This window comes from Cherax quadricarinatus, chromosome 69 (genome assembly GCF_038502225.1).
Source record: "Cherax quadricarinatus isolate ZL_2023a chromosome 69, ASM3850222v1, whole genome shotgun sequence".
Lineage (NCBI taxonomy): Eukaryota > Metazoa > Arthropoda > Malacostraca > Decapoda > Parastacidae > Cherax > Cherax quadricarinatus.
This window is the reverse complement of record NC_091360.1, coordinates 615,688-628,384: the sequence shown is the minus strand read 5'-3', so window position 1 is coordinate 628,384 and position 12,697 is coordinate 615,688. Positions and strand designations below refer to the sequence as shown.

At 46.7% G+C, this 12,697-nt stretch overlaps 1 protein-coding gene across 1 annotated transcript in view; it reads right to left on the bottom strand.

The window, feature by feature from the left end:
* LOC128701896 (uncharacterized) overlaps positions 1 to 12,697 on the bottom strand; it is a 141,361-nt gene that overhangs the window by 86,817 nt on the left and 41,847 nt on the right. Inside the window, exon 2 of the mRNA XM_070099796.1 lies at positions 5,934 to 6,093. Coding sequence (XP_069955897.1) covers positions 5,934 to 6,092 — 159 coding nt within the window. The 5' untranslated portion in view covers position 6,093. The remainder of the gene's footprint in view (positions 1 to 5,933; positions 6,094 to 12,697) is intronic.

Sequence of the window (12,697 nt, the reverse complement as noted above, 5' to 3'; positions counted from 1 at the left end):
CACTATCTGGAGATGCTACAACACTGTCTGGAGATGCTGCAACACTGTCTGGAGAGGCTGCAACACTGCCTGGAGATGCTGAAACACTGTTTGGAGAGGTTGCAACACTGTCTGGAGATGCTGCAACACTGTCTGGAGAGGCTGCAACACTGTCTGGAGATGCTGTAACACTGTCTGGAGATGTTACAACACTGTCTGGAGATGCTGCAACACTGTCTGGAGAGGCTGCAACACTGTCTGGAGATGCTGCAAAACTGTCTGGAGATGCTACAGCACTGTTTGGAGATGCTGCAACACTGTCTGGAGATGCTGCAACACTGTCTGGAGATGCTGCAACACTGTCTGGAGATGCTGCAACACTGTCTGGAGACCTGCACTACTGCATCCGAGATGCTACAATACTGGAGATGCTGCAACACTGTCTAGAGATGCTGCAACACTGTCTGGAGATGCTGCAACACTGTCTGGAGATGCTGCAACACTGTCTGGAGAGGCTGCAACACTGCCTGGAGATGCTGAAACACTGTTTGGAGAGGTTGCAACACTGTCTGGAGATGCTGCAACACTGTCTGGAGATGCTGCAACACTGTCTGGAGATGCTGCAACACGAGATGCTGAACACTGTCTGGGGTGCTGCTGGAGATGCAACACTGTCTGGAGAGGCTGCAACACTGTTCGGAGAGGCTGGAACACTCCGGAGGTGCAAACACTGCTTGCCTCAGATGCTGCAACACTGTTCCGAGATGCGAACACCGTCTGGAGATGTTGCAAACACTGGAGAGCGAACACTGTCTGGAGATGCTGCAACACTGGAGATGCCTGCAACACCGTCTGGAGGCTGCAACACTGTTCTGGAGATGCTGCAAGCACTGTCTGGAGATGCTGCAACACTGTCTGGAGATGCTGCAACACTGTATGGAGATGCTGCACTGTCTGGAGATGCTGCAACACTGGAGTGCTGCAACACTGTCTGGCAGACTGTCTGGAGCTGCAACACTGTCTGGAGATGCTGCAACACTGTCTGGAGATGCTGCAACACTGTCTGGAGATGCTGCAACACTGTCTGGAGATGCTGCAACACTGTCCGGAGATGCTACAATACTGGAGATGCTGCAACACTGTCTAGAGATGCTGCAACACTGTCTGGAGATGCTGCAACACTGTCTGGAGATGCTACGAAACTGTCTGGAGATGCTGCAACACTGTCTGGAGATGCTGCAACACTGTCTGGAGATGCTGCAACACTGGAGATGCTGCAACACTGTCTGGAGATGCTGCAACACTGGAGATGCTGCAACACTGTCTGGAGAGGCTGCAACACTGTCTGGAGATGCTGCAACACTGTCTGGAGATGCTGCAACACTGTCTGGAGATGCTGCAACACTGTCTGGAGATGCTGCAACACTGTCTGGAGATGCTGCAACACTGGAGATGCTGCAACACTGTCTGGAGAGGCTGCAACACTGTCTGGAGATGCTGCAACACTGTCTGGAGATGCTGCAACACTGTCTGGAGATGCTGCAACACTGTCTGGAGATGCTGCAACACTGTCTGGAGATGCTGCAACACTGTCCGGAGATGCTACAATACTGGAGATGCTGCAACACTGTCTAGAGATGCTGCAACACTGTCTGGAGATGCTGCAACACTGTCTGGAGATGCTACGAAACTGTCTGGAGATGCTGCAACACTGTCTGGAGATGCTGCAACACTGTCTGGAGATGCTGCAACACTGTCTGGAGATGCTGCAACACTGGAGATGCTGCAACACTGTCTGGAGAGGCTGCAACACTGTCTGGAGATGCTGCAACACTGGAGATGCTGCAACACTGTCTGGCACTGTTGCTGGTGAAGCAGAGATGAACCACACCAAGCTTCTACACACCCTACACATCCCTCACATCCTACATATCCTACACATCTTCCACTTTCTCCACTTCCTTCACATCCTCCACTCTCTCTCTTTCTAATATAATCACTGGTGGGCGAAACGTCTCAGTAATAAAGACACAAGTGCTGCATGCGTCTTTCTACTACTTGTCAGTTTTAAAAACCATTAAAATGTATAATGACATTATTACTGTATCACATATAATGACGTTAAGAACAATACAAATACTTCGTTTTTTGTGTGTGCAAAAAAATAATTTAAAATTCAGTTTTAGGCAGTAGTGTACCGGCAGCGCATGTTGATCTTCCTCTGTCATGACGTCATCATCAGCTGACTCCGGTAATGGCTGCCTCTTCGGTGACGTCACATCCGCCACGCTGCCACATACCCTGCACCATCTCCTCACAAACATCGCACTCTGTCTCTTGTCCCCTACATTACCACCTTCACTTCCTCTTAAATGTATATTCAGTGGCAATTTTAATAGTGTGTATATCCCAGAGTTTATATTATAATAATATTGCTGAGGCTTACACAAAACTGATTGATTTTTTTGTGTATAAACAGTTGTGTACAGTCAGGTGTGTACAGGCAGGTGTGTACAGAAAGGTGTGTACAGGCAGGTGTGTACAGGCAGGTGAGTACAGAAAGGTGTGTACAGGCATTGCGTACAGACAGGTGTGTGTGCAGGCAGGTGTGCACAAACAGGTGTGTACAAGCATGTGTGTATAGACAGGTGTGTGCAGGCAGGTGTGTACAGAAAGGTGTGTACAGAAAGGTGTGTACAGACAGGTGTGTGCAGGCAGGTGTGCACAAACAGGTGTGTACAAGCATGTGTGTATAGACAGGTGTGTACAGGCAGGTGCGTACAGACAGGTGCATACAGACAGGTGTGTACAGACAAGTGTGTACAGACAGGTGAGCAAAGGCAGGTGTGTACAAGCATGTGTGTATAGACAGGCGTGTACAGGCAGGTGTGTACAGACAGGTGTGTACAGGCAGGTGTGTACAGGCAGATGTGCACAGACAAGTGTGTACAGACAGGTGTGTACAGGCAGGTGTGTTCAGACAGCTGTGTACAGACAAGTGTGTTCAGACAAATGTGTACAGGCAGGTGTGCACAGACAGGTGTGTACAGACAGGTGTGTGTAAAGACAGGTGCACTATAACACAGGAAAGTCCGCCGGTATACTACTGCACATGTTCACTGACATACCACCACCCCTCCCCCACTATAACCCCTCCCCCATCATCCCTTCCCCCACCATCACCTCTCCCCCACCAAAACCCCTCCCCCACCATAACTCCTCCACCACTACCCACATTCCTCAGTAGGAATGATGTTTTTCTGCCTAGAATGTCTGTGTGTGTGAGAGAGGGAGAGGGAAAGAGAGAGAGAGAGAGAGAGAGAGAGAGAGAGAGAGAGAGAGAGAGAGAGAGAGAGGAGAGAGAGGAGAGAGGAGAGAGAGAGAGAGAGAGAGAGGAGAGAGAGAGAGGAGAGAGAGAGGAGAGAGAAGAGAGAGGAGAGAGAGAGAGAGGAGAGAGAGAGAGATAGAGAGAGAGGAGAGAGAGGAGAGAGGAGAGAGAGAGAGAGGAGAGAGAGAGAGAGAGAGAGAGAGAGAGAGAAAGTAGAATATCTTTAGAAGACAATTAGCTAGTTTGGAATTTGCATGACTCACATTCACCTGAGTTCACATTACCTAGGTGAATGTGTGTACTATGTGCAAGAGTCGTGTCACAGCTCCTGGCCCCGCCCCTTCGCTGGTCGCTACTAGGTCCACTCTCTCTTAAAGCTATGTATGGATCCTGCCTCCACTACATCACTCTCCAAATTGTTCCACTTCCTGACATCTCTGTGACTGAAGAAATACTTCCTAACATCCCTGTGACTCATCTGAGTTTTCAACTTCCATTCTGACCCCTTGTTGGTATGTCATTTTTCAGGAACATTCTCTCCCTATCCATCTTGTCAATTCCTCTCGGTATTTTATGTCATTATCGTTTCTCCCCTGTCCCTCCTGCCCTCCAGTGTCGTCAGGTTGATTTTATCTTAACTTCTCCTCGTAGGACATACTCTGGGACCTTGATATTATCAAGGTTCTGGGACCTTGATAATATCAAACATATCAGTAATCAAGGTCGGGCAACTTTAATAATATGATATGCATCAGAATCAAGGTCCTGGAATTTAAACATCATCAATCAAGACGTGCAGAGTCGACACATCACCACACATCACACTACTGGTCATCAGTCATCTTCGTACAGAGCTTCAAGACTAGGTACGACACAACGTGACATATACACATACACTGTCTCGCAGTAATGACCTTAAAGTGTACCAAATACTGACTAATTACAGTAAGAAAATCTTTCAGGCCAGTAAATCACCTGTAATTAAATCACGTCAGGTAATTACCTGTTATTAGTCCACAGATTAATTTTGACCTTAATATCAGTAGCACTAGTGCACTGAACTGTTGGACCTTATCATACCTTATCTTGAAGCTGTGGAGGAAGCTATTGTACTGACTTTCCTGATGGTGTGGTGTACTGACCTTCCTGATGAGGTTGTATACTGACCTTACTGAGGGTTTAATACACTGACCTTCCTGAAGGTGTAGTATACTGACCTTCCTGTGCAGTATATTGATCTTCCTTTGTAGTACACTGACCTCCCTGTGTAGCACACTGACCTTTCTGTGTAGCACACTGTGTAGCACACTGACCTTTCTGTGTAGCACACTGTGTAGCACACTGACCTTTCTGTGTAGCACACTGTGTAGCACACTGACCTTTCTGTGTAGCACACTGTGTAGCACACTGACCTTTCTGTGTAGGATCTGCCTGATAGTATAGTACACTGACCTTCCTGTGTAGTATGTGCATGACAGTGCAGTACACTGACCTTTCTGTGTAGCACACTGTGTAGCACACTGACCTTTCTGTGTAGCACACTGTGTAGCACACTGACCTTTCTGTGTAGCACACTGTGTAGCACACTGACCTTTCTGTGTAGCACACTGTGTAGCACACTGTGTAGCACACTGCAGCAGGCCAACAGGCCTGCTGCAGTGATCCTCCTTTCTTATGTTCTTATGTGTAGTATACTGACCTTCCTGTGTAGCACACTGACCTTCCTGTGTAGCACACTGACCTTCCTGTGTAGCACACTGACCTTCCTGTGTAGCACACTGACCTTCCTGTGTAGCACACTGACCTTCCTGTGTACCACACTGACCTTCCTGTGTAGCACACTGACCTTCCTGTGTAGCACACTGACCTTCCTGTGTAGCACACTGGCCTTCCTGTGTAGCACACTGACCTTCCTGTGTAGCACACTGACCTTCCTGTGTAGCACACTGACCTTCCTGTGTAGCACACTGACCTTCCTGTGTAGCACACTGACCTTCCTGTGTAGCACACTGACCTTCCTGTGTAGCACACTGGCCTTCCTGTGTAGCACACTGACCTTCCTGTGTAGCACACTGGCCTTCCTGTGTAGCACACTGACCTTCCTGTGTAGCACACTGACCTTCCTGTGTAGCACACTGGCCTTCCTGTGTAGCACACTGACCTTCCTGTGTAGCACACTGACCTTCCTGTGTAGCACACTGACCTTCCTGTGTAGCACACTGGCCTTCCTGTGTAGCACACTGACCTTTCTGTGCAGTATACTGACCTTACTGTGCAGTATCTGCCTGACAGTGTAGCATACTGACCTTCCTGTGTAGTATCTGCCTGACAGTGTAGCATACTGACCTTCCTGTGCAGTATCTGCCTGACAGTGTAGCATACTGACCTTCCTGTGTAGTATCTGCCTGACAGTGTAGCATACTGACCTTCCTGTGCAGTATCTGCCTGACAGTGTAGTACACTGACCTTCCTGTGTAGTATCTGCCTGACAGTGTAGCATACTGACCTTCCTGTGCAGTATCTGCCTGACAGTGTAGTACACTGACCTTCCTGTGCAGTATCTGCCTGACAGTGTAGCATACTGACCTTCCTGTGCAGTATCTGCCTGACAGTGTAGCATACTGACCTTCCTGTGCAGTATCTGCCTGACAGTGTGGTCACGACCTTGTTGACAAGCAAACATGAGAGGTGTGACACCTTCAGTGACCTTGCCATCACCTCCCTCATGTTGTTCCTCTGCCACCAGTCCTGCCACTCCTGCCACCCCTGCCACAGCAGCCGTCATACTGTAGGCGAAGAACAAGGTGGATCAGTGTGAAGAACAAGGTGGATCAGTGTGAAGAACAAGGTGGATCAGTGTGAAGAACAAGGTGGATCAGTATGAAGAACATGGTGGATCAGTTTGAAAAACACGGTGGATCAGTGTGAAGAACAAGGTGGATCAGTGTGAAGAACATGGCGGATCAGTGTGAAGAACAAGGTGGATCAGTATGAAGAACATGGTGGATCAGTTTGAAAAACACGGTGGATCAGTGTGAAGAACAAGGTGGATCAGTGTGAAGAACAAGGTGGATCAGTGTGAAGAACAAGGTGGATCAGTGTGAAGAACAAGGTGGATCAGTGTGAAGAACAAGGTGGATCAGTGTGAAGAACAAGGTGGATCAGTGTGAAGAACAAGGTGGATCAGTGTGGAGAACAAGGTGGATCAGTGTGAAAAACAAGGTGGATCAGTGTGAAGAACAAGGTGGATCAGTGTGAAGAACAAGGTGGATCAGTGTGAAGAACAAGGTGGATCAATGTGAAGAACATGGTGGATCAGTTTGAAAAACAAGGTGGATCAGTGTGAAGAACAAGGTGGATCAGTTTGAAAAACAAGGTGGATCAGTGTGAAGAACAAGGTGGATCAGTGTGAAAAACAAGGTGGATCAGTTTGAAAAACAAGGTGGATCAGTGTGAAGAACATGGTGGATCAGTGTGAAGAACAAGGTGGATCAGTGTGAAGAACAAGGTGGATCAGTGTGAAGAACAAGGTGGATCAGTGTGAAGAACATGGTGGATCAGTGTGAAAAACAAGGTGGATCAGTTTGAAAAACAAGGTGGATCAGTGTGAAGAACATGGTGGATCAGTTTGAAAAACAAGGTGGATCAGTGTGAAAAAAAGGTGGATCAGTGTGAAGAACAAGGTGGATCAGTGTGGAAAACAAGGTGGAAGAACAAGGTCATCAGTGTGAAGAACAAGGTGGATCAGTGTGAAGAACAAGGTGGATCAGTGTGAAGAACAAGGTGGATCAGTGTGAAGAACATGGTGGATCAGTTTGAAAAACAAGGTGGATCAGTGTGAAGAACAAGGTGGATCAGTGTGAAGAACAAGGTGGATCAGTTTGAAAAAAAGGTGGATCAGTGTGAAGAACAAGGTGGATCAGTGTGGAGAACAAGGTGGATCAGTGTGAAGAACAAGGTCGATCAGTGTGAAGAACAAGGTGGATCAGTGTGAAGAACAAGGTGGATCAGTGTGAAGAACAAGGTGGATCAGTGTGAAGAACAAGGTGGATCAGTGTGAAGAACAAGGTGGATCAGTGTGAAAAACAAGGTGGATCAGTGTGAAGAACAAGGTGGATCAGTGTGAAGAACAAGGTGGATCAGTGTGAAGAACAAGGTGGATCAATGTGAAGAACAAGGTGGATCAGTTTGAAGAACAAGGTGGATCAGTGTGAAGAACAAGGTGGATCAGTGTGGAGAACAAGGTGGATCAGTGTTGAAAAACAAGGTGGATCAGTGTGAAGAACAAGGTGGATCAGTGTGAAGAAACAAGGTGGATCAGTTTGAAAAACAAGGTGGATCAGTGTGAAGAACATGGTGGATCAGTGTGAAGAACAAGGTGGATCAGTGTGAAGAACAAGGTGGATCAGTGTGAAGAACAAGGTGGATCAGTGTGAAGAACATGGTGGATCAGTGTGAAAAACAAGGTGGATCAGTTTGAAAAACAAGGTGGATCAGTGTGAAGAACATGGTGGATCAGTTTGAAAAACAAGGTGGATCAGTGTGAAAAAAAGGTGGATCAGTGTGAAGAACAAGGTGGATCAGTGTGGAGAACAAGGTGTATCAGTGTGAAGAACAAGGTCGATCAGTGTGAAGAACAAGGTGGATCAGTGTGAAGAACAAGGTGGATCAGTGTGAAGAACATGGTGGATCAGTTTGAAAAACAAGGTGGATCAGTGTGAAGAACAAGGTGGATCAGTGTGAAGAACATGGTGGATCAGTTTGAAAAACAAGGTGGATCAGTGTGAAGAACAAGGTGGATCAGTGTGAAAAAAGGTGGATCAGTGTGAAGAACAAGGTGGATCAGTGTGGAGAACAAGGTGGATCAGTGTGAAGAACAAGGTGGATCAGTGTGAAGAACAAGGTGGATCAGTGTGAAGAACAAGGTGGATCAGTGTGAAGAACAAGGTGGATCAGTGTGAAGAACAAGGTGGATCAGTGTGAAGAACAAGGTGGATCAGTGTGAAGAACACGGTGGATCAGTGTGAAGAACAAGGTGGATCAGTGTGGAGAACAAGGTGGATCAGTGTGAAGAACAAGGTGGATCAGTGTGAAGAACAAGGTGGATCAGTGTGAAGAACAAGGTGGATCAGTGTGAAGAACAAGGTGGATCAGTGTGGAGAACAAGGTGGATCAGTGTGAAGAACAAGGTGGATCAGTGTGAAGAACAAGGTGGATCAGTGTGAAGAACAAGGTGGATCAGTGTGAAGAACAAGGTGGATCAGTGTGGAGAACAAGGTGGATCAGTGTGGAGAACAAGGTGGATCAGTGTGAAGAACAAGGTGGATCAGTGTGAAGAACAAGGTGGATCAGTGTGAAGAACAAGGTGGATCAGTGTGGAGAACATGGTGGATCAGTGTGAAGAACATGGTGGATCAGTTTGAAAAACAAGGTGGATCAGTGTGAAGAACAAGGTGGATCAGTGTGAAGAACATGGTGGATCAGTTTGAAAAACAAGGTGGATTAGTGTGAAGAACAAGGTGGATCAGTGTGAAAAAAAGGTGGATCAGTGTGAAGAACAAGGTGGATCAGTGTGGAGAACAAGGTGGATCAGTGTGAAGAACAAGGTGGATCAGTGTGGAGAACAAGATGGATCAGTGTGGAGAACAAGGTGGATCAGTGTGAAGAACAAGGTGGATCAGTGTGAAGAACAAGGTGGATCAGTGTGAAGAACAAGGTGGATCAGTGTGGAGAACATGGTGGATCAGTGTGAAGAACATGGTGGATCAGTTTGAAAAACAAGGTGGATCAGTGTGAAGAACAAGGTGGATCAGTGTGAAGAACAAGGTGGATCAGTGTGGAGAACATGGTGGATCAGTGTGAAGAACATGGTGGATCAGTTTGAAAAACAAGGTGGATCAGTGTGAAGAACAAGGTGGATCAGTGTGAAGAACATGGTGGATCAGTTTGAAAAACAAGGTGGATTAGTGTGAAGAACAAGGTGGATCAGTGTGAAAAAAAGGTGGATCAGTGTGAAGAACAAGGTGGATCAGTGTGAAGAACAAGGTGGATCAGTGTGAAGAACAAGGTGGATCAGTGTGAAGAACACGGTGGATCAGTGTGAAGAACAAGGTGGATCAGTGTGAAGAACACGGTGGATCAGTGTGAAGAACACGGTGGATCAGTGTGAAGAACAAGGTGGATCAGTGTGGAGAACAAGGTGGATCAGTGTGAAGAACAAGGTGGATCAGTGTGAAGAACAAGGTGGATCAGTGTGGAGAACAAGGTGGATCAGTGTGGAGAACAAGGTGGATCAGTGTGAAGAACAAGGTGGATCAGTGTGGAGAACACGGTGGATCAGTGTGAAGAACACGGTGGATCAGTGTGAAGAACAAGGTGGATCAGTGTGAAGAACAAGGTGGATCAGTGTGAAGAACAAGGTGGATCAGTGTGAAGAACAAGGTGGATCAGTGTGGAGAACAAGGTGGATCAGTGTGGAGAACAAGGTGGATCAGTGTGAAGAACAAGGTGGATCAGTGTGAAGAACAAGGTGGATCAGTGTGGAGAACAAGGTGGATCAGTGTGAAGAACAAGGTGGATCAGTGTGGAGAACAAGGTGGATCAGTGTGGAGAACAAGGTGGATCAGTGTGAAGAACAAGGTGGATCAGTGTGAAGAACAAGGTGGATCAGTGTGGAGAACAAGGTGGATCAGTGTGAAGAACAAGGTGGATCAGTGTGGAGAACAAGGTGGATCAGTGTGGAGAACAAGGTGGATCAGTGTGAAGAACAAGATGGATCAGTGTGAAGAACAAGGTGGATCAGTGTGGAGAACAAGGTGGATCAGTGTGAAGAACAAGGTGGATCAGTGTGGAGAACAAGGTGGATCAGTGTGGAGAACAAGGTGGATCAGTGTGAAGAACAAGGTGGATCAGTGTGAAGAACAAGGTGGATCAGTGTGGAGAACAAGGTGGATCAGTGTGAAGAACAAGGTGGATCAGTGTGGAGAACAAGGTGGATCAGTGTGGAGAACAAGGTGGATCAGTGTGAAGAACAAGATGGATCAGTGTGAAGAACAAGGTGGATCAGTGTGGAGAACAAGGTGGATCAGTGTGAAGAACAAGGTGGATCAGTGTGAAGAACAAGGTGGATCAGTGTGAAGAACAAGGTGGATCAGTGTGAAGAACAAGGTGGATCAGTGTGAAGAACAAGGTGGATCAGTGTGAAGAACAAGGTGGATCAGTGTGAAGAACATGGTGGATCAGTGTGAAGAACAAGGTGGATCAGTGTGAAGAACAAGGTGGATCAGTGTGAAGAACAAGGTGGATCAGTGTGAAGAACAAGGTGGATCAGTGTGAAGAACAAGGTGGATCAGTGTGAAGAACAAGGTGGATCAGTGTGAAGAACAAGGTGGATCAGTGTGAAGAACAAGGTGGATCAGTGTGAAGAACAAGGTGGATCAGTGTGAAGAACAAGGAGGATCAGTGTGAAGAACAAGGTGGATCAGTGTGAAGAACAAGGTGGATCAGTGTGAAGAACAAGGTGGATCAGTGTGAAGAACAAGGTGGATCAGTGTGAAGAACAAGGTGGATCAGTGTGAAGAACAAGGTGGATCAATGTGAAGAACAAGGTGGGGAGAGAACAATGACGGTTGTGGGAGGGAGCAATGATGGTGATGGGAGGAAACAATCACTTACCATTCCTCCATCACCTACCATTCCTCTCACTACTACCATTCCTCACACTACTACCATTCCTCTCACTACTACCATTCCTCACACTACTACCATTCCTCACACTACTACCATTCCTCACACTACTACCATTCCTCTCACTGCTACCATTCCTCTCACTGCTACCATTCCTCACACTACTACCATTCCTCTCACTGCTACCATTCCTCACACTACTACCATTCCTCACACTACTACCATTCCTCTCACTGCTACCATTCCTCACATTACTACTATTCCTCACATTATTACCATTCCTCACACTACTACCATTCCTCACATTACTACCATTCCTCACACCACTACAATTCCTCACGCTACTACCATTCCTCACATTACTACCATTCCTCACACTACTACCATTCCTCACATTACTACCATTCCTCACACCACTACCATTCCTCACACTAATACCATTCCTCACACTACTACCATTCCTCACACTACTACCATTCCTCACACTACTACCATTCCTCACACTACTACCATTCCTCACACTATTACCATTCTTCACACTGCTTCCATTCCTCACACTACTACCATTCCTCACACTACTACCATTCTTCACACTGCTTCCATTCCTCACACTACTACCATTCTTCACACTACTACCATTCCTCACACTACTACCATTCCTCACCTACTACCATTATTCACACTACTACCATTCCTCACACTACTACCATTCCTCACACTACTACCATTCCTCACACTACTACCATTCCTCACACTACTACCAAGAGAGAGAGAGGGAAAAGGAGGGAAAAGAACAAGAGAGAGTGAGAAGGGGGGAGGAGAACAAGAGAGAGAGGGAGAAGGAGGGAGGAGAACGAGAGAGAGGGAGAAGGGGGGAAGGAGAACGAGAGAGAGTGGGAGAGAAGGGGGGAATAAACTCGTGAATAATTGAAGATGACATAGGTCATACCAGCAAGGACCACTGAAACTCTCTCTCTCTCTCTCTCTCTCTCTCTCTCTCTCTCTCTCTCTCTCTCTCTCTCTCTCTCTCTCTCTCTCTCTCTCTCTCTCTCTCTCTCTCTCTCTCTCTCTCTCTCTCTCTCCAATAATAGTTTAATACCAAATTATTGCTCTTATTAACTGCAGAGAAATAAAAATATGAACAATAAAAAATATGTGTGTGTGTGTGTGTGTGTGTGTGTGTGTGTGTGTGTGTGTGTGTGTGTGTGTGTGTGTGTGTGTGTGTGTGTGGTGTGTGTGTGTGTGTGTGTGTGTGTGTGTGTGTGTGTGTGTGTGTGTGTGTGTGTGTGTGTGTGTGTTATATTATTATATGTGTGAGGGAGAAACAACGGGAGAAGGAGGTAGGCAAGGAGAGAAAGAGAAACGAGAGAGACAGAGATAGATAGATTGATAGAGAAAGAGAGAGAGAGAGAGAGAGAGAGAGAGAGAGAGAGAGAGAGAGAGAGAGAGAGAGAGAGAGAGAGAGAGAGAGAGAGAGAGAGAGAGAGAAACAATCATTTATTTGTGTCATAACTCCAAAACTCTGCCCATCAAGTAAAGGAACAGTGTTGCCAGGTCACCATTCCTCCTGTTTCCCTCCGTAATTAATGTTATACTAAGAGGTAATATTTGATCACATTTGTTACCATCATTTTGAGGTCACTAAGACTACCATCGTGCCTATGGTTGACTGGTTACCATCATTTTGAGGTCACTAAGACTACC